The 20,731-nt window shown below is 46.6% G+C and overlaps 2 protein-coding genes across 13 annotated transcripts in view; one reads left to right on the forward strand and one right to left on the reverse strand.

The window, feature by feature from the left end:
* Positions 1–20,731, forward strand: part of CEP63 (centrosomal protein 63) — a 39,609-nt gene that overhangs the window by 14,116 nt on the left and 4,762 nt on the right. For 6 of the 11 annotated variants that reach the window (XM_039391105.1, XM_039391111.1, XM_039391110.1 and 3 more), the window contains 13 exons: positions 1,086–1,152; positions 1,297–3,584; positions 6,582–6,717; positions 8,262–8,442; positions 9,603–9,698; positions 11,859–11,984; positions 12,815–12,928; positions 15,330–15,563; positions 15,801–15,946; positions 16,680–16,808; positions 17,601–17,715; positions 19,580–19,777; positions 20,247–20,333. In XM_039391105.1, coding sequence (XP_039247039.1) covers positions 6,674–6,717; positions 8,262–8,442; positions 9,603–9,698; positions 11,859–11,984; positions 12,815–12,928; positions 15,330–15,563; positions 15,801–15,946; positions 16,680–16,808; positions 17,601–17,715; positions 19,580–19,777; positions 20,247–20,333 — 1,470 coding nt within the window. In that variant the 5' untranslated portion in view covers positions 1,086–1,152; positions 1,297–3,584; positions 6,582–6,673. Of the gene's footprint in view, positions 1–18; positions 1,153–1,296; positions 3,585–4,090; positions 4,109–4,295; positions 4,748–6,581; positions 6,718–8,261; positions 8,443–9,602; positions 9,699–11,858; positions 11,985–12,814; positions 12,929–15,329; positions 15,564–15,800; positions 15,947–16,679; positions 16,809–17,600; positions 17,716–19,579; positions 19,778–20,246; positions 20,334–20,731 lie in introns of those variants that run through there. The other 5 variants (XM_039391106.1, XM_039391112.1, XM_027724814.2 and 2 more) reach the window with 5 other exon arrangements.
* Positions 412–4,063, reverse strand: ANAPC13 (anaphase promoting complex subunit 13). Of its 2 annotated transcripts, none has more exons than XM_027724817.2 (3): positions 4,019–4,063; positions 2,857–2,982; positions 412–858 (listed from the first exon to the last, which is right to left on the reverse strand). In XM_027724817.2, the coding sequence occupies exons 2-3, from the start codon at positions 2,953–2,955 to the stop codon at positions 733–735; spliced, it is 225 nt and encodes a 74-aa protein (XP_027580618.1). In that variant the 5' UTR covers positions 2,956–2,982; positions 4,019–4,063; the 3' UTR covers positions 412–732. The 2 variants fall into 2 exon arrangements, with proteins under 2 accessions (XP_027580618.1, XP_027580620.1); XM_027724819.2 differs by lacking the exon at positions 4,019–4,063 and adding an exon at positions 3,345–3,663.

The raw sequence follows: 20,731 nt of genomic DNA on the forward strand, positions 1-20,731 counted from the left end.
TGCCTCTCATTTCAATAGGTTGGGACTGGCAATACCCTGGGACTGGCAGGCTCTTCCTTGGAACTCTCAATCATCCCTCTAAAGACCATGATTTTGAGTAACCACCATTTTAGCATAAATTAGACTGTCTGTTCATGGTGTGCGTGTTGGCAAACATTCCCAGGAGGTCAGCACAGGACATGCTCTCCACCTCCACCATCAGATCCTGAGATGAGGAGTTCAAGTAACCACCTGTGTTTACAGGTTACTTCCAGCTCTTGGATCTGTTGACCAACCTTTCACACCTGCCCCACACATCCTTCCTCAGCCACACACTAGTGGAAGATGGTAACAACTCACAGCTATTTGGGTTTCTACACTGAACTCTAGACAATGATCCCATTGCGAGCTTTGAAATCACTAACAACTCGAGACAGTAAAAACTACTTTTTAATCATGTGTAGAAAACACTGAAGATCAGAATTGGCACCAACTTCAGAAAAATTTAACAGAAAAAATGAAATAAATAAGTGAAACATTGTGCTCTTAGCTCTGGGTGTCAGAGAGCCTCTGCTATTTCACACTCATTACAGAAGCATTTTAAACTGGTCGCTGTGAGCAGAACCACTGCTGGAATCCAAATGTTTCAGGAATGCTGTTTCTTCCTTAGAGCAGCTTCTGACAACAGTGGTCAGCTGAAAAATATTTTCATGTGGCATTCATGCATCTGCTGCATGAAATCTCACTGATTCACTAGTTTCCCGTGGGTGGAACGTTTTCATGGAGATACTGGAGAGCCAAATCTGTCCACTTCATTTCTTGCTCTTTCACAGACTCGGTGGTGCCACCGTTGTCTTGCTCTGGTTCAGGGAGCTCATTCTGAGAACAAAATAGAGGTACAATGCATTCCACACAAAATATACTTCCTGAAAGCAGCAGGTTGTTAAGGCTTTGTGTGGATAAATAGAAACGAGACCAGAGGGTGCATCTGAACAATAAATATCATACATACTGATCCACTTAAAAATATTACTGGGCCCCGTTATGAACAATATTCTTTTCACATGAATATGGTGCTTAATCTGAAAGGTAAATTGGTTTTCCAGGACCCTGGGGCCTTGCTATACACTCAGACTGCACACACAGCGAAGGAGAATATATAGCAAATGCAAAGTAAGTAAATAACAGTGCAATGCAATTATTCCACTGCTTGTTTGCAATGCGCTGCTTCTGCTGTTGGCAAGAATACAGATACTGCAGTTATTATAGCTGTTATTAAGACAACTGGTTCTGTAACATGTTTCATTCCCATGGCAGGTGAGAAATCCTTCCTCTCTACGTGCTGGACTCAGGTGTGGCTGTGCTGGACCAACAGTAGAAGTCAGAACTCCCTTCTATTATTTGTTCTCTGTGTTGCTGTACTGCTGCAGTCACACTGAGCGAGTGCTATTCTGCCAGATACCATTTGGGCAGGAATTCTGAGTTCTAGATCTCTGGAAATCCCAGCATGAGCTAACTAAAACGTTTCTGTTTTGAAAACAGTGTACGATTCGAGCCCATTTGAGTTCCCAGGAATCTCTCAAGTGGGCACTGGAGCAAATGCTCAGGACAGGCTCAAAGAGCACTTCACAGCCATTCTGTTTGTTCCTGTACAGTGCTCCTGAGTAAGTCTCCTGTGAATTCGTGCTACTTTTCCCATGTGATCAGAGGCAATCTCATCTCTGGGAATCTTTATATCCACAGCCAGGCCTTTCTTTCTATTATTAGTTGGTGAGGCTTCCTGCTCTGGGGCTGCCATCTGTATGTGACTGTAAGTAGCCCAAGAGGTGGCTGTAAGGGAAGAAACAGTAATGTTTGGACTCAAGGTAAAGGCAAATGTCAGTAAGGAACCAGTTTATAATACTCAGCCTGCCTTATAAATGTTATCCCAAGCAATAGGGGGTTTGGGCTCTTTTATCTGACAATTACAGTTCTGCAAGATCCCTCCCTCAAACCCAGCTCTTGGCAGAAAAACGTGTGTGCTGTATATATGGATTTTGGGGTTGTGCAGCTGCTCCTTGTCCTCTCTGAAAAGCCAGTGGTGGAAAGGCTAAAGCTTGAGCCATGTCAGAATTTGGAAATGTGTCTATGCTGAAGGAGACCAACACCCCATGATCCCCACAACTGCCTTGTCAGTGCTAGCCAGGGTAAAGCTTGTGCACCAGAGAGAACAAGGAAAGGGAAAATCCTCAGCTACCTCTTGCTTCCCTGGAAGTTTCAAAGTAGCTAAGCGAAGGTTTCAGAGCGGGAGATCTGAAGCTTCAACTCTGGGCTTTGTGGGATCAGCAGTAGCTTTTCCCCCGCTGCCCCTCTCCCACCCTGCAGCTGTGCCCTGGATGAAAGGACAGCTGCCATGCCTTGGACATGGCACTGCAGGTGCCAGTGCATTCACTGCTGTCCTTGAACTGCCAACAGCAATGCTGGATCTGGAAAAGACTGACTGGAAACAGGTACGAAAATTTTTCAGCTTCTTTTAATGGAATTTCGGGAAGTGGAAATAAAGTGTAACCAAGACTGCAGCTGTCAGCGTGAGACTGATCATCTCTGTTCTCCAAACCAGAACTTCTCCCTGATGCCAAACCCAAAACGATGTGAAGGGGAGGGCACTCCAGTTCTGAGAAGATTCAATAACTGGTCAGGGGAAGGGGGACAGAAACATCCAAGTCCTCATGCACACAGGAGTGACTGGCATATATGGCAAGGAAAGAGTCAGATCCATCCCAGGAGCCCTTTGTACAAATCAGCTGCACCACAAGCAATACCCTGTGCTGTTTCTTGGAAGGGGCTGAGATAAACACAGCAGCCTTAACTCAGATTGATAAGCAGCAATTCACCTACCAGAGGGATAGCCACGTCCTCGTAGGGCAATTTATCTTCCCTCCACGCGTCATCGATCAAATCCAGGATCCTGCCATCCCTCTGCACCTCGCTGTCCATCCTCACAGCAGGTGAGTGCAGCTAAACCTGTGACACAAAGCAGATGCTGTTCCCAACAACATCCCCAGCCAAGGAGCTGCAGTTCGGACTCTGGGCTTGCTCTAGTTTGGATCTAATTCCTGTTAAGATTAAACTTGATTTTCCTAATCCACTCAAAAAGGGGTTATAACCACAGAAGAACTACTTCACCTGAAAAGAACATTATTAAAGTGATTTGCAGATTGATATGCATCAGAGACGAATATATAAAACCAGCAGGTTTTTATTAATGATATTTACATGTGTTTATATCTACTGACTGGCTTTTAGAAGCCTACTTTGAGTGAGTTTGAGCACCCCTGTAACTCTGCCAAGAGCCCTTTGCTGCCCTGAGCAGTGCTGTGCCTCACCCAGGGCTTCACGAGTCTGCGAGAGTCACAACAAAGGATTTCACGGCACCCAGAATCCTGCCCGAACCTGAAGTCCAGGAAACTGGTGAAACAGAAGAAAAACAAGACTTATCTTTCACCCCCGGCTACAAGAATCCCTCCGGGGTGTCTCACTGTACTCTGCCCTCCCTGAAGTGTCACGTCAGGGACTCGCCCCGGTGTGACCCTGCGGCTCGATCGTGCCGGGATAGGTGACTACAGGTATTTATTTTACACCAGACCAGGGTAGGTGACTACAGGTATTTATTTAAATACACCCCGCTGCACGGGGGCGGCGATGGGCACCGGGCTGAGCGGTCCCAGCCCCGGGGCCGTGCGATCCGCGCTGCTCCCGGCCGATACAGCCCCGTGTGCCCCGTATCCCCACTGTGTCCCTCTCCGGTGCCCCACCCGGTGTCCCCTCGGTACCCCCCCGAATATTCCCCCGGCGGCCCCGCAGTGTCCCCCGTGGTGCCCCCCCCCAGTGTCCGTCTCCGCAGACCCTAACCCCATGATCCCCTCGGCAGCCCCCTCAGTGTCCCCCAATGTCCCGTCCCGGCGTCCCCCCCGTGCCCTCCCATATACCCCCCGTGTGTCCCCCCGGTATTCCCCGCGATGTCCCCCCACGTCCCCGCAGTGTCCCCTGCCCGCCGTACCCTGCCCGTGTCCGGGCCCTGCCGTGCGCAGGCGCGGCTCCCGCGCAGGCGCAGTGCTGCCGGGCCGGGCCGGGCCGGGCCCGCCGTTAGGTGGGGAAAGGCGGGAGAAGGGAAGGAGGGAGGAAAGGGAGGGAAGGAAGGCAGAGAAGGTCGGCGGGTGCGGGGTGTTTGCGGGGAGGGAGGCGAGGGGAGTGGCGCTGGAAGGGCCCCGGGCAGCGAAACTTGCCGCGGCGGGTGCGGGGTAAACACCGCTAATGGGAGAGCGGGGAGGCTCCTGCTGGGGAGGAGCGGGAGCGCAGCGGGAATAGGGAATGCTCTGCCGGGGCCGGCGGCACTGCCCGGGCACGCTGGCCGCGGTCACTCCTGCAGTCACCTCACAGGCTTTAGCTGCGCCGGGGGAGGTTGAGGTCGGGCACTGGGAAGAAATTCTTCACGGGAAGGGCTGTCCAGCACTGGAAGGGTCTGCCCGGGGAGGTGGAGGAATCCCCACCCCTGGACGTGTTTAAGGAAGGACTGGACGTGGCACTCGGTGCTCTGGGCTGGGTGACAAAGTGATGTTCGGTCATAGCTTGGACTCGACGATCCTGGAGGTCTTTTCCAACCTGATTCTGTGATTCTTCCCCCGGCGACGGGTGGCGTGCACCGGGCTCCTGCCGCAGGTGGCATTCCGGCCCCCTGGCACGTCTCTGGCGGTGCTTTTGGGAGGTTATTGCTGCTTTTCTGTTCATTGTAAGCATATTCCCAGCAACACTTCGAAATTGCATCTTTCTGTGTTTTTAAATACAAAGTATTCCCAGTCTTTCCTTATGGGCACTATTCTTTAAAGTCCTCCTGTGTATTGTCTGGTTTTCTCCACTTGAGTCTACAACAGTTCTCTATCGAGTTGGGGTGATAAGCCTTGTTTATTTTTAAATGTTTTGGGGTTTGGTTTTTTTGTTTGTTTGTTGGTTTGGTTTTTTTCCAAATATTTCCATTTTCTTCACTTTTTCAGAAGTGACCAGCCAGCTGTCCTTGCTTCAGCTGTAGTTAATGAGGGAGATTGTCCTCTCTTGTGGTAGCTGTGGGGGTCTTTACTTCAGGTGCCTGTGATTTGCTGTGACTAAAGGCAACTTCTCTGGGCCTCTACAGTGGCACTATGCGACTTGCAAGCTCGAGAGGCCAAAATTTAATACTAAACAGTGAACCTGATGAAGCATAAACCAGGGTAGAAGTGTCTGATTTTAAGGCTTTCCTCCAAAACGTGGGTGAGGTGGCAGGTATGCAAAGCTGGCACATTCAGGTGTACTGTGGGGGCCCTGCTTAAGGGATGACAGAAGCAAGGGCGTGTCGTGCTAGGACAGGGCTAGGTTGGATATTAGGAAGGAATTCTTCCCTTTGAGGGTACTGAGGCCCTGGCACAGGTTGCCCAGAGAAGATGTGGTTGCTCCATCCCTGGAATTGTTGGATGGGGCTTGGAGCAACCTGGTCTAGTGGAAGATATCCCTGCCCATGGCAGGGAATGGAATAAGATGATTTTTAAGGTCCCTTCCAACCCAAACTGTTCTAGAATTCTATGCTGTCTCTCTCCTCATGTCTCTGCCCACTGAAAATTGATTCTGTGTAGGTGTGATTAGAATTGTTGAGAAGAGCTGCTACTGTTTGATGTCTGCTGTTGCCACCTGGAGAACTCTTGGAATGCTGTCAGCAGCTCAGGGGATGTGATCATCTGCTCTCCTCAGCACTCTGCCCTCAGCAGTACCATGAAGGTGTTGTGCATACTGATGGAGTTTTGTTAAGCACAGACAGGACCAAAGAGAGACAAAACATTATCAGAATAGGGATAGGATTTTTTTTCTGTCTATTTTCTGTATGAGTGTGATTTAAAACACAGCAGAACTCCCAAGGACAGGCTTTAATCCCTGGATGGTGTTCGAAGTGCTCTAGAAGAGGATAGAAGCTTCTTAGGGAAATGAAAACAGAGCTGAGCCTACATTTCTAAAGTCTCCCTTGCTCCCCTTTTGTTGATTGCTAAATGATGCCATATTAATCTTTGAGGAAGTTGTTGGAAGGATCCATCTTCAATACTTGAGACAGTGTATAGGTTTTGGAAAGAGGAAATGGTGTTAGTGCCTCCACAGGGTGAAACCAAAGTTTGTGTCCTCAGGATGAGTTTAACCATTTCTGTGCTAGAGAGCTGCAGTTTCATGGAGGAGCCACTGAAATAAATTCTGGCTTTTTGACTGTGGTTCCATGGTAACTTTTAATTCCCTGGTTTTGCCTTTAGTGTGAACCCTTCTTGCTTCACCAATATGTGAAATTTCTATGTGTGTGCACACGTACATGTTTTTGTGACTTTAAAAGGTGTGATTTTTAACTAAAATGATGTACTGCTGCTGTCAAGCTGTTCAACTTATTTTCATAATTTAAGACATAACTTAAGAGGAATTTTTAAGGAGTTCCTTTATTTGGCAGATATTTGGCTTACAAGTTCGTGAAGGTGACCATTGTTTTCCTCACCTGTAACTGCATGCTCATTGCAATTTTTTTAACTTCTTTGCTTTGTGGGCTTCTGCTTTTTCTGCAGTTGGGTGGAGAAGCAGCCTTGTTCGTGCATTGCCATGGGTGACCACTGCTTTCCTGTACTCCCCTAGCTGCTGAAGCAACCAGGATTTGGTGATGGAGGCTTTGCTGGAAGGAATGCAGAGAAATGAGCAGGGGAGGTGCGTATGCAACTGTACACAGCAGTCATTCAAAAGGATTTAAGTATTAACCTTCCCTCCTGTTCAGAATAAATCCTCAGGTTTCAGTGTGCAGTAGCCTTCACCTGGTGCAGAAGCAAAGTCACTGCCTGAGCTGGCTTTGCAATAAGCCCTGGACAGGTATTATGTTAGCAATTTAGTTTTACATCTTCCTGAAAACCTTCCACCTCGTTTGTTTTGGGTTTTTTTGTTGTTTTTTTTTTCTGGTTGTTTTAAACCCTTCTTGTGAATAAATATTTATTTTGTAGCAGCCGTGCAAGGTTAATGAGATGTGACTTTGTTATCTGTTTTTATTGAAAACATCTGATTATTTCCTGCTCATATTGAAACTGCAGAGTCCCATTCAGCTCTGAGGAATCCTTAATGCTCTGTCTGAGGTGAAAGGATGTAGACTTTTCGATCCCCGAGAGAGACTGTAGTGACAATAATGGAACAAAATGTTTTCTGTGTTAAACAGGCGTGAAGCAAAAGTCACTGATGCTGTTTTCCCAGTCATCCTTGAGAATGTGACTCAGATTTATTTGATACTGTATCTTCTTCAGAGAACTGGTTGCAAAAATCAAGTTTAGACTTAGCTACATGTTAGCAGATGCTGTGAAGGAAATGTTCCTGCTCTGCATAATAGCTGCTAATTTTTTGTTAACTCGCAGGACAGGGTGAGCTTCAAATATGACTGATTTTGGCTCCTTTAAGAAGTATTTCTTTCCCTATAGAAAAACTGCCAAGTTTTGCAGTGTGCACCCGCACAGGGAGAGCAGAGAAATTTCTATCCCTTAACCTATTGATTTCCATTTCTTTTCAGTTCTCCCTGTTTGACAAGCAAATTAAAGGGGTAAAGATCATTATGGAGTTCACCACCCTCTAGGGCTGTGTCTGGCAAGCCTTAATATTGTCCCTGGCCTAGCAGCTTGGGAAGTTTTAGAGGAGTTACTGGAATTGGCTTCAATAATTACTGCACCAAATTAGAAGTCTGGGCGTTGCTAGGGCACATGTGCTCCCTGATGGATTGCGAGGGTTGGATTCTTCATTATCATGTTGTCATCCAGCCCCCTCTGCTTCGAGGTTTGTCTGCATTTGTGATAAACTTCTGTTTTCAGGAGCTGAAAGCTCTGCTGTAAGATTCCTCTGGTGACTGAAGCTTGGTCTAAAATGCCTCTGCCTGGAGAGCAGTTAAGGCGAATACAAAATATGAATTAAACATGCTTTGGTTTACTTAGATAATGCATAGTCCTGGGGCAAAGGGACGAATGCCCAAGTGATGTGGCTTAGGGGGCATGGGTGGTATTGGGTCTAGGGTTGTACTTGATGGTCTTGGAGGTCTTTTCCAACCCTAATGATTCTGTGATTCTGTTTCTCTGCAAGCTGATTTGCAAAGAGTTCAAAGCCCTGCGTGTGCACGGTTGGTGCCTTGGTGCAAGTCAGTGTGTTCTCTGCCTTTGTTGGTTTGGGACCCGAGTCCCCTGTTGGGTGATGCTGCTTTTACCTCCAGGCTCCTTCCCTTCCAGCGGCGGGTTCCTGACCTCCTGCGAGGCCGAGCTGCAGGAGCTGATGAAGCAGATCGACATCATGGTGGCTCACAAGAAATCTGAGTGGGAAGGGCAGACACAGGCTTTGGAAGCTTGCCTGAGTGCTCGGGAGAAAGAGCTTTCCTCTGCCAGGGCTGCTCTGCAGGAAAAACAGAAGGAGGTACCTCCATTTCATACTGTTTTCTGTTTGGAGACAACCAGTGTGTTTCACCTGTTAGAATCAGGAAATTAGGAATAGAATTTACAGAGGGGCCTGTTGGAACAAGATGTCCAGTTCATAATTCCGTCGAAGTCAAATGATCAACTCCTCAAGGGCTGGTGGAATTCACAGATTGAATGCTCAGTTTCTAGACAGAACCCAGAGATGCTGTAGCAGCAATGGACAGCCCAGCAACCTGCAGTCATTGGTAAAAAACCCCCCAATTTCCTACCGTAAACTACACTAAGATAGTGCTGGGAGATTCTCCAAGGGCTGTTTTGTGCAGCTCAGGTTTTGTGGTCTTTAATTAAAGGCCTGGGGGAAGTGCAAAAAATTTCTGTATTGGTGGAGAAGTATCAGTAAGTGAAATTTTTGCACAAGATGTGGGCCATAAACTGCAGTTGAGCCACAGGATTTTCATTTGCAGGAGTGGTGATTTTTATCATATAGGTTATCATTGTTATTATCAATTGTGTTTTCTCAAAACACTTGAAATATTTCTTACCCTGAAAAAGTGAACATGGATTTCAAGACTGAACTGTAAAGTTTGGTTAAGTCACTACTGGAGTATATTCATGCTTTTGGTTTAGTCATGTGAGTTTTCTGTGGGGATTTCTTTTAATTTCACTTTGTCCTTTGGACCTGCAGTTATAAATGTGGGTACCCTGGGAGAAAAAAGGACAAAACTGAGTCACAGGAGCAGTTGAATCAGTGTAAGGGAGGTCTTCTCTGCATTTCAAAGCCCAAATTATTTCTTTCTCCCTCATCATTTGGAATTTCTTTTTTACCTGAGCATAGTTAGATAATGACAGGGCCAATCTCTCTCGGTAGGTAGCTTGAAATTGTAATGCATATTTGTGAAGAATTTGATGAAAATACTGATAGAAGTAGCCTTTTTGGCACAAGCCAAACCTGTCAGCTTCATCCCCAAAACTGAAAGCCAGAAACTGGCTCAAATAAAGAGAGCAGAACTGAAGCAGTTCTGGCCCCAGCCTACCAAAGACTTAGGCATAGATTTAATCTGATTCATAGTGAGGGACCCCATTGAAACATCCTAGTACTTACTAACCTAAAGTCTACTTCCACTGCTGTATTTATTTGCTTTTTAACTCTTGGTTCAGGTTGGCCTTTTGCGGCGCCGGGTCGAAGAGGTGGAAAAATCCAAGCAGGACATGGCTAGAGAGTATGAACAACAGCTGAAGACGTTCCAAGAGGAGGTGAGTTGCAAAAAGAGAGGTTTGGTTTTTAGTTCCCACTTGATGTACAGTGCAACAGGTGAAATACTTTGCATCATGGCTTTTGTTTAAATGCTGTGGTTTTAAACCTCCCCGTTCTCTCAGTGTTTATGTGCTTGCAAAAAAAAGAGCATTGAACGTAGACAAAGCGACGTTTTTGTGGTTCACTTGGCCAGTTGTTTGTGCTTCAGAGGAACTTGGTGATGAACAGAGAACTGCTGGAGTAGAAATGTGGAGTAGATGTTTTCATGTGCTGGAGATCTGCAGAAGTTTACTGCAAAAATGACCTGTGTCTGCCCATCCCAGTCACCACAGTGCTGGTTCTGGAGCTGCCGTGGGTACAAGGCAGCAGCAGTTTGCTCTTTCAGCATTTCTGAAATTCAGAAAGGGTGGAAGTGTAACTGCCTGGCTTGTGTGAGATCAAGAAATAACAGTGGTGTGTAGTCTCATCTTTTTGCCTCTATTTGAGTCTGATGATGTTGGTAAGGATTTTGTCCTCTCAAGGCACATTAGTCTTAATACACATAATAAAAACTAAGTATACTCAGAAAATACTGTTTGACAATAATTTCGGAACCTTCAACTCCCGCTCACCGCAAGGTGGTAGCTGTGCTGCGGGTGGTGTAACAGCATTCCAGGTTTAGGGCTGAACTCTTTGCCTGTCTCCACTTGCTTGCCAGTGGCAGGGAGTTAACTGGCCTGAGCAGCTCGGAGAGCACTGACCTGTTTTCTCTGGAGGGTTGGGCCTGGTTCCTGCTCACTCTAAGCCATAAGTGAAATTAATTTGGTAGTCTCTGCTCTGACGACAGAAGGCATCTGTCCTCATTTAAAACACCTCACTGTTCCATATGACTAACAGTCTTCATTCACTGGCTGCTCCCACTGGAATTGTGCATAGGCTGCAAAGCAAAGCTGAGGTACGCTGGCAGCTCTGCCTAAATTGCTAAGGCTGAAATACAGAGTGTGTTGTGGCCTAAATTGCAGTGTGTGGGTGTTTTACCCACACAGTATTAATGCTGATGACGTTGAGCTCCAATATTCCTCAGTCTTCTGTTCTTAGTACTGTTTGGGGAAATTATTTCTGTCTCTGTTTACCACCATTTGCAGTGCAATTACAGGTACAGTGTCTAACTCACTGAGACTGTAGAAAGAATAAACCTCTTATCTCCTGATGTGTTTGGCAAAAGATGTTGGTATTAACTTTAAGCCTGTACATCTGTCTGTTCCCGTTGAACACACCGAAGTACTGAATGCATTATGTCTTCAATCAAATATTTATTCTTCTCGTGGTCCTTCTGTTCATCCATGGGCGTAGCTTTCTCCATCAGTAAAATGGGAATGATACCTTCTGAAATTCCTGTGGCTATTTGGAAACTTTTTATTTAATAGTTGAGTAGAGGGGAGATCATCGGATGGAAAACTCTCTTCCAGTTGCAAGTGATTATTTGCACAGAGGGTCATTTAAATGTCAAGAGTTTTTTCCTCATTCCTGCTCCTGATATGACTCCAGCATCCTAGCAGCGGGCGTAGGAGTGATATTTTCTGTTGGCATTCTCCTCTCATTGTGAAATACATGGTGTATCTAAGCAGAAAATGACAGATGAAGTGGTGTTGTTATTATGGGTAATGGCAATTCTCAAATCTTCCTTCTCCCAGTAAGTGGGAGAGTTCCAGTTCCCACCTGTGCTGCACAAGTGTATTTTATCCACCCAGGAATCTGTCGCTGGGTGTGGTGTGGTGGGTGTGCTCCTCTGTGGGAGGAGATCAGCCACAGGTCCTGCCGGCTCTTCCTGTGGCTGGGAGCCACCTGTAGAGAGAGGGATGTGCTCTTGCTGCATTGACAGCTACATGTTAACCTCCATCTTATCATTTTAGTCATGCTTTAATCGTGGTAAGACAGAGGTTTAATTAAAGCTGCCGATGTCACGACTTCAGTGGCATCTTGCTCCTCTCACACTGCTCGGCCTGTTTTGCAATGCTGTTGGTATAATAGGCTCATTATCCCAATGGAAGCCTTCGCTTGTGAGGCCTTGATGAGGGGATTGTTTGTGTGAACTGTTCTGTGTGCCTTCTCTCAAAGGGCTCTGTAATTTCTGCCTTGGGGCCTTGAGCAAAGCTGTCTCTCTCACTGTCTCCTCGCAGTTGTCCCGGCTGAGGAGGAGCTATGAGAAGCTGCAGAAGAAAAAAGCAAGAGGAGGCAGAGGAGATGCTAACAAGGGACAAGAAGGAGATGAGTTTGAATTGAGCAGACTGACCAGGAAGCTGGAGGTATGTGATGAAAAAGCAAGTGCTGACCAGTTTGTATGTATTAACTGACTTACTGGTGACTGAGTTGTCAACTAGGAAGAGGACTGTGAATCCTGTTTAAGGAGTACTCTTCATCAACTCTCCAGGTGTAGCTCTTCTCAACTGCTTCTGTAATAAAGGCAATTTCCTGCACTGGAGCCTCTGAGTACACAGGATAAACCTTGATGTTGTTCTTAGACTAAATGGAAGGAAGAAGGTGCTGAAAGAATAATAAATTATGTGAATGGAATGAGTTCCAGTGTGGGGAGGTTGTATTCTCACTTTTTTTGAGGAGGAGGGAGCTACATGTCAAACTTCTTCTCAGCCCTCTCTTGTCTTTTAATCTTTCTGCTCTGCTTAGCTCAACCCCACTCAGTTTTCTCCTCCTGTACCCCAAAGATGTGGTAACACACACACCTGCCTGACACAGTGCCCAGTTTCTGGGGCAGAGATTAGCATTCAAGTTCTGTACTTCATTCTTGTCATCTCAGTGATTTCAATAGCAGCATGTTCTGGAAGCTGAAGCCAGTCTGAATTGTTAAACCCCTGACAGCAAACCCATGAAACCAGCCACGAATCTGTTGGCACTTAACATTTGTAAACAGCAATAATTGACACTGACGTTTTACCTCGGGAGGGGAGGGAATGCAGCGAGCACAGTGTGTGAGGGTTCTGTGCTGCTGAGCCGGTGCATCAGGTGACTGGCTAATGGTTTCCCTGCTGTGGGGAAAGGTGTGTGAGGATACGGTGGGAGAGAAGGCAAATGTGGATGTGAACTGGAAGGGGATGTGCTGCCCCTGCTGTCCTTGCAGGAGTTCCGACAGAAATCGCTCGAGTGGGAGAAGCAGCGCCTGCGGTACCAGCAGCAGGTGGCATCGCTGGAGGCTCAGCGCAAGGCTCTGGCAGAGCACTCCGAGCTCGTGCAGGTACAATTAACGTGCCCAAAGTTTCTGTTTTGTTTGTGCCAGCGGGTGGGAGGGAGGGAGGGAGGGAGGGAGAGGCTGATGAAATCTCCCAGGCTTCCATCCAGTTCAGGTTGCCATTGAAGTGACTTTTAATGTCCCGGTGGAATAAGGTTTACTTGTACAAGTGCTGTATGGAAAAAAGATCTGGAGTCTGTCAGCAGAGATTAGATAAACCTTGTGCAACTCTCCCTGACACCCCTCTGGTTAGCAGAGAAGACAGTAGGATGCATCTTTCCCTGGGAGGCAGAGACCACAGCATATGATACTTTAAAATAGCTGTTACATCATGTTATCTAGTTGAAAGCTGTGTACCTGCCAGCAGCTAAATATGTGCCTTGTGGGTCCAGCTCAGAGGGTGCTGCTGGAAAATATTCTTTCCCTACAACAGAGGCTTTAACAAAGTACTGAACTAACAGCATTTTTCAGCCCCCCTCCTTTTTTTTTTTTTTTTTTGCAGTCTCCTAAGGCAAGGCTGCTGTTCCTGCAAAGCTGATGGCTCAGGGAGGTAGTGGTGCTGCAGCAGAGCGAGATGAATTGACCTAGAGCACAGCTGTGAAGTCACACTGACACAATCACAGCAGACACTGATAAGAAGCTCTTGCTGGGGACTTTGCACTTAATGGGCTCCTGAGTTGCTCTTGAGTGGAAGCTCCTGCAAGGAGGGAGTCTGTGATGACAGGACTGAAGCTGGCTCTGACAGGGCCTTTGTGAGAGGCTGACACCAGTAGATCTGCAAATGCAGAGAGAGTCCTTGAGCAGAAGGTCTCGCTGCTCTGCTGTCTGTGTGTCGTTGATGGCTCAATTGTCTGAGCACAGATGTGTCCTTGGAGCGCGGGCTGGGACGCCGGGGCTCAGAGTTGCTCTTCCTGTGGTGCAGCAGAAAAACAGGAATTTGGGGAGGTTTTCCCGAAGCGGCGTAGGTGACTTAGGTACTGTGAACAGACTGCCTGGATCCTCAACTGCCTTGAAAAGCCCAGCATGGAAGGGCTACATTTTTGCCTTTGATGTTTCTGTATGTTTTGTGTGCTTGGTTGTCTTGCTGGCACAAAGTCGTGCTGAGATCCATGACCATGGAGTACTTCCCCTCTCTCCTTTAATCTGGCTTCCCCTCATCCCTTGCAGAGCAGCTTAGGGAAGCCTGGCATTCTTCTGCAGTTCTGAGCATCTTCTGTAACACCTGCAGCCTTAAAATCAGCAGGTGAAACCTGGAATTCTGTGCTGGCCTGCTGGCCTGTGGATGAAAATAAGAGACAGCTTAAATGTTTTCTTAATGCAGAAATAAATATTCAGGCAGTCTGGTACTTTGGTTTCTCGGGTGCAGAAAGGCTGTGCTTTACTCTTGCCCCTCCTGATTACCTTTTCTGTCATGACTATTCAATTAATAATGAAAGACTGTGATCAAAATTATACCATAGTCTTGCAAATGCACAGTTCCTATAGTATTCTAAGTTATGAGGCATTATGTGCCAGGCAATAAACCAAGGTACGTGGTGATTCTCAAGCTGGCAGGAATTGCTACTCTTAGAAATTGGGAGTATAAGACTACTCGAATATTTTGTTTCAGCCTTTAAAAATTCAAAGGTTCTATATGAAAAGGGAATATATGAAATGAATGTTCGTAGAAGCTTATGTGAGAGCTGGCTTGTTAAATTTCACCAGCTAGCTGTGTGGAAAGAAATGCTATGAAATAAGGTATTGTGCCTATAAATGATAGAGCATGTATTGTCTGCTAGTCATAGGTTCCTTGCAACTTTTTTGTCTACATTAAAACAATGAAACATTCAAAGTGAGCATTCTCCCAGGCTGCTGGAACCACGTATTTAGTGCAGAGAGCAGAGCAAATTGGCTGTTACCCAGTTTGGTTTTGGGGCTGTTTGGTGGTTGTGGGTTTTCCATTGTGCACCCAGAGCTGCTTTCTGTCCTGGTGTGGAATTAACAGGGATTAACGGTTGGGTAACCTCTGGTTTGTGCATGGTACTTACAAACCTCCTCACCTGCAGCCGTTTGTCCTGGTCTAGCCTTGGGTTCATGAGCCAAAAACAGCAGGTGGCTTTGTTCTTAGTTCATACTCGTGCAGCTGGAGCGCTTTGAGATCCTCATTTCTCAGATTCTCTTTGAACCCCTTTTGGAATCAGAGGGCCCCTTCTTTTTTTCATTTTCTTATTTTTATTCTGTTTGCCTTCAGAAGTGTTACCCATGGTGTAACCCTGGGGCAGCGCTTTCCCTGCTTCCCTGGAAGGTCACGTTGCGTACTTTAGAATGTGGCTCAGTACACCAAGAAATCAGTAGTTGTGTTGAATGTGGTTTGCTACACTGTGTTTTCTGTGATTTACCTTTAATGCACACCAACTGCTGTTGGCAGACCCAGCTTGCCAATCGGAAGCAGATCCTGGACTCGGTGGAGCTGGCCAGCCGCTCGGAAATCCAGCACTTAACCAGCAAGCTGGAGAGGGCCAATGACACCATCAGTGCCAACGAGCTGGAGGTGGAGAGGCTGAACATGAGAGTGGATGACCTGAGCGAGAACAACCACCAGATTCTGGCAGATCAGCAGAGAGTGCAAGAGGAATTAAGGCAGTCCAAGAAAATGGTAGAGGTCAGTGGAGGAGCTGTTATGAAACTGGGTCTAAAGCAGTGCTGGTGAGAAGTAGTGGGAAGGCTTTTAATCCCAGAGCTTTCGTCTCTTTCTAGAGCCTTTGTAAAGTTCCTGATTGGCCTCAAAACTGATCTTGTACCCCTGTGCTGCTCTGCAGTATTTCCAAAGGTCCTAAAAAATTACAGCAAACAGATTTGGTCCACCTTGCAACAGTCATTCCTTCTCCCTCCTGTGCAGGTGCTGCAGGATGAGAAGAGGGAACTGAAAGCCACCTTGCAGTCTCAAGAGGATTTCATTGACAGCTCCAAGCTGCAGCAGGAACAGTTACAGAAAGAGCTGGCCAGGATGACTGAAACTCTTCACACAAAGGAATTCCTCATCAGGTAGCATCTGGACCTCACTGGTACTTAGGCTCTTGAATCCAGATCTACGTTCCGGGTTCTCCCTGGAATGAGGACAGTAGCAGCATTTTCACGCAGCTGGATCTGTGTTGGTTGTGTCTAGAGTGGTGTGCTGTAGTTTCTCACAAGTGCTGCCTTGCAGTGTTTGCCAAATTACATTGCTCTTGAAATCAGCTGATGATCAGTGAAGAGTGTGGAAGGAACCCGATTTCCCCTCAGCTGGGTTTCTGGAGGCAGCACAGGGCTTTTGAAGTTGTTTTCCTCAGGCATTTTCAGTCAAGTGCTGGAGGCTGTTCAGGGTTGATAACGTGCTTATTAACATAACTGAAAGTTCTCTCTGATTTAATGATGTCAGACTGGGGCCTTGGTGAGGTAACTACATCTGTGACAAAATCATCTTGGCCTTCCCCTTCTGCACTGCCAACGTGCAGAAGCTGTCGGGTTCTGGTGGCTGTGTCAGAAGGCTTGGGTGTTGCTCACCTACCAGCCAGACTGTGTCTGTCAGGAAGGCCAACATCAAACTAAAATGTAGTCTTTTTCAGTCAGCATGAACTCAGGCAGGGGCTGTCACCCAGCTGTGTGTTTGCTTCCTCACCTGCTGCTGGGCTCTGTATTTTTGCAGAGAATTCCAAGAAAACAGTGGTCGTGTTCCCTGTATCAGCAAACTCAGATGTGATGTTTCTGTGCTGAGACTGAAGTTGAGGTTTCTCCTTAGGGCCCTGGAGGAACGCTTGCAAGGGAAGCAGTTGTCCTCTCCAGAGCTGGAGCACGTGCTGCTGCAGCTGGATGCTGCCCAAAAGAAGGAACAGCACTTGCAGTCGGAGGTGACTCGTCTGGAGAACAGGTAGCCCACTGCTTGCTCCCCCTGGAAGTGCAATTAATCTTGAATAATAATACAGCACCTAATTGTATTCATCGAGTTAACCGGTCCCACTGATTTTTGTAGGCTTGTTTTAAATATCAAAGGGCTAAAGAAATCAAGTGCTATTCATTCTGCAGTGTAATAGTGAGACTGTTTTGCTAATTGGTTGGCTGCTTTTCACTGCACACTGTGGGTGTTCTCAGTGTTCCAGCTTGCTTAGGCTGAGCACCTTCCCACTAATAGGTTAAGGAGCCTTTGTTAGGCAGCTGGTAAGAACCAGATCGAGACTTTTCATGAGATAAGAGTTATAAACAGGTCTGCCCGGAGAGATTGTGGACTGCCCATTCCTGGAGGTGTTCAACACCAGGCTGGGTGGGGGTTGGAGCAACAACCAGGTCTCATGGAAGGTGTCCCTGCCCTTGGCAGGGGGATGGAACGAGATGAGCTTTGAGGTCCCTCCCAACCCAAACCATCCTGTGATTCTGTGATTCCTTTCTGAGTTTGTGGTTTTCAGATTCATGTTTGCATGGGAAGTTTGTAATCTTAGTATGGTAAAGGAATAAACAAGAAACAGCTATCATCTGTTAGGTTGGCTTCCTGATCTCTTTTGAAATGATTTTGGAAGGCAAACCCAAAGGATTGGTAAGGAGCTTTGGGTTGAGTCCTGTTTCTATTGCGATGGATGTAAGAGACTGCTTGGAAGATCAGAGTTTCTCTGTGACCATTTCCCCCTCCTTGGGGTATTCTAATCTGTCCTTTTACATTTTCACCCAGCCTGGTGTCTTCAAATGCCAGGTGTGTGCAGCTGAGGGAGGAGCTGGGTGAGAATATCAAAGAGCTGCAGTCCATGGTAGACCACCAGACTGAGTCAAAGGCAGAGATTAAAAAGGTAACGTGACTTTGTTCCTGGGGGTTGGGAAGGCACTGGAGGAGTGAGCTGATCCCACGTGTGCCACGTGCACAGGCAGCACAGTTCCAAGGGGACCAAGGGCTGGGGTGCTGTGGAGGCAGGGATGTGCTGAAGGTAAGGAGCACACCTGACAGGAGGAGTTGAGAGGATGTGTTTGCAGGTGTCTGAACTTGGCTTTGTGAGCATCTCCCAGGCCTACCCTACATCTCACAATACTTCTGTACACTGTGAAAATACCTGAATTAGTGCTGGAGGGACAAATATGCCAAGAAATTAGGGTCTGGAATCACGAGTTTAAGCCTAATACAGGCTCCCAACAGGATGAAGAGCAGAGAGGGAATGAGTTTGCTGTGATATGTCCTATCACACTAGATACAGGGCTTCAAGTGTGTTCTAGTCCATATGTGAATTAGGGAGTTTGTTTCAGGCTTGGTACCTGGACGTGAAGTCAGGGGCTGGGAGGATGGAGCTGCTCACCTGCACGAGGGCCTCACCCCAGTGCTTGAGCACCCAAGGGGAACAAGCCCTCCACAAGGCTTGACTTTAAATAATGGTCTGGATCAGCTGGTGTGAGAGCTTTCACTGCAGCCTGGTAGAGTGGAAACCTCATTGGACTTGAGTGAAAAACATCACTTGTGTGGAAATCCTTCATCCTTTATTCTGAATGTGTAGAGGTGCAGATCTTGCCAGAGATGTGTGCTTGGTTACACATCTAAACAGCCACACAGTAAATGAATCTCCCACAGGCTGCTGGGGAGGAGAGAGAGATTTATGATGGCTGTTTCTATTTTATATACTTGGGAGGCATCGAGGTGACATGGAGATAAATCACCATGTGTACAGTATTTACATGGCTAGGCAGAGATCATCTGGTTCAATTTTCTAAAATGCTTGTAATACTCAGAAAAATCCTACATGTTTGGGTGGTTAATATTTTTGACTAATGAAATGGAATCCTGGGGAAGAAATTGTGCTGCTGTTGTTCTTTTGTGTCACTGAATAAATATACAGTGTGCCTACCAGAATACTGTATGCAGTGCAGGTCTACCACCTCAAAAAAGGATTGCATAAACCAAGATAAGGTATGGAAAAAGATGACCCAAAGGATGGAGTGTTTTTTATACAAGGAACAGCTGAATGGAATAGGACTTAGCAAACTGGAAAAGAGATGAGATTGAACAGACTAAAAATAAAATCATGCCTGTCATGTGGAAAGTAAATAGGGAATGATTATTGTCTCATAATGCAGAGACTAGTGGTCATCACATGTAGTTATGAAAACAAAGAGATGTATTTTTACCCTGTGCATAGCTGGCTGGTGGAAGTTTGCCATGAGTAGCTCTAGTTGCTACAAGCTAATATCGATTCAGAAGACTTAGGACAAATTAATTCCTGGAAGAAAAATCTGGCTTGAGCTATTTAAAGTTGCCATCCTTAAATGGTATCTTTAAATATCTCAGGAAGGCAGAGTGGCAAATTGCAAGGTTATATTATCCAAGTGTTACTGTGCTTCCACAGTGATGGTGGACCTTTGGCTCTGTGGTGTTGGTCACCAAGGTCCAGTGGTGAGTTAAAGAGACTGTAATTTGATGAATTATGGATCTTCCAAAGTGCTTCACAGCATGTAACTCCTGTCCTGTCCCAGTTGGCAGTTTATGGTGTGGGAAAGGACTGGGATGAGGTGGCTTTCAATCAAGAAGGACAGACATGCACAGAGGGCTTGTTACACAGAGCCTTTTGTTTTCCAGTACTGAGATTTCACATTGTTGTGTGCGATACTTCGCTTTCTTTGCTGAAACATCTTCTAAAAGCTCATGGGTGGTGTGTGCATGTCTCCCTCCAGCTGAAAGAGCAGCTCTCTCACGCTGAACAAACACACAGCAGTGAGCTGGAAGGGATGAAAAGGGAGATCTCCAGGCTGACACAGGAGCTGCACCAGCGGGACATCACCATTGCATCGGCAAGTGACTCCACGTCAGACCTGGAACAGCAGCTGAGGGCGGAGGTTGAAAGAGCAGAGAGGAAAGCAGCGGAGCACAGGGTAAAAAAGGCAGAACACTCTCATGCTGTCTCTTTAAGGGATCTGAAGGCTTGGAATACCATCCTGCTTTTTAGTTATGTTCATAGTTTCCTTCTCTCTTTAGCCTTTGAACAAAGAGTTTGAGACCTTTCTGATGGAATCTTCTAATCCGTGGTGTTCACTGGATCTGTCTTGCTGCTGCTTTTCAAACCAGTAACTGATAGTCCCACAGAATTCTTTGGAATCCCAAAGAATTCTTTGGAATCCCACAGAACTCACGCTGATTGGGCCTGGATGCATGACATCTTTGGAAGCTCAAGAAAATGACTGTGCATGGTTATTTTTATGGCCTTCTCTGTAGGGTCCCTGCACAGCTAACGGCCCAAACCTTGCTCTGTGCTTGAATTTGAGGGTGGAAAATGCTTGGAGGGTGTCGTGGGTATGTGCTCTCTTCTTTTTCTAAGCTTGTTGTTTGCCCCTGTCTCCTCAGGTAGTTCTGGTCCAGCTGGAAACCTTGAGGTTGGAAAACCGTCATCTCTCAGAGAAGCTGGAAAAAACCAAGTGTGGTGTGCTGGAGGTATGCATTGAGAACCAGGAAATGGGAAGGGGCTGGTGGTGTATGTTCCCACCCTGGAGCAGTCAGAGTCTTTGCCCAGGCCTCTCAAAATGTGTGGTAGAGTTCAGTGAACTTAAAACCCGAGCAAAAGGGACAATTTGTGAGGAAAGAAGGTGCAGAAATAATGAGTGTTTGTTCAGCCAGAGAGTGGTGAGAAGAACTGCAGGAACAGCCGTCATCTGTTTCTTCTCCATGGGCTCTGGCCCATGGCTTGTAGTACATTTTATTACACTTCCATTTTATGCCAGTTTACCTCAAACCTCTCATTCTGAATCTGTGATGTCCTTTTGGCCTGTCCCAGAGCTGTAACTGCTCTGGTCCTTGAAATAACTGGGGAGAGAACATGTTCTCCCCTGGTG

This window comes from Pipra filicauda, unplaced genomic scaffold (assembly GCF_003945595.2).
Source record: "Pipra filicauda isolate LSUMZ 115617 unplaced genomic scaffold, ASM394559v2 scaffold90_size2875636_pilon, whole genome shotgun sequence".
In the NCBI taxonomy this organism is placed as follows: Eukaryota; Metazoa; Chordata; class Aves; order Passeriformes; family Pipridae; genus Pipra; species Pipra filicauda.

Excerpts from the sequence above, each read along its gene's own strand:
- ANAPC13 (XM_027724817.2), bottom strand. The coding sequence starts at position 2,955 with ATGGACAGCGAGGTGCAGAGGGATGGCAGGATCCTGGATTTGATCGAT. Across the intron at positions 859-2,856 it reads AGGACGTGGCTATCCCTCTG|AATGAGCTCCCTGAACCAGA; the intron begins GTAGGTGAATTG and ends TTTTGTTCTCAG.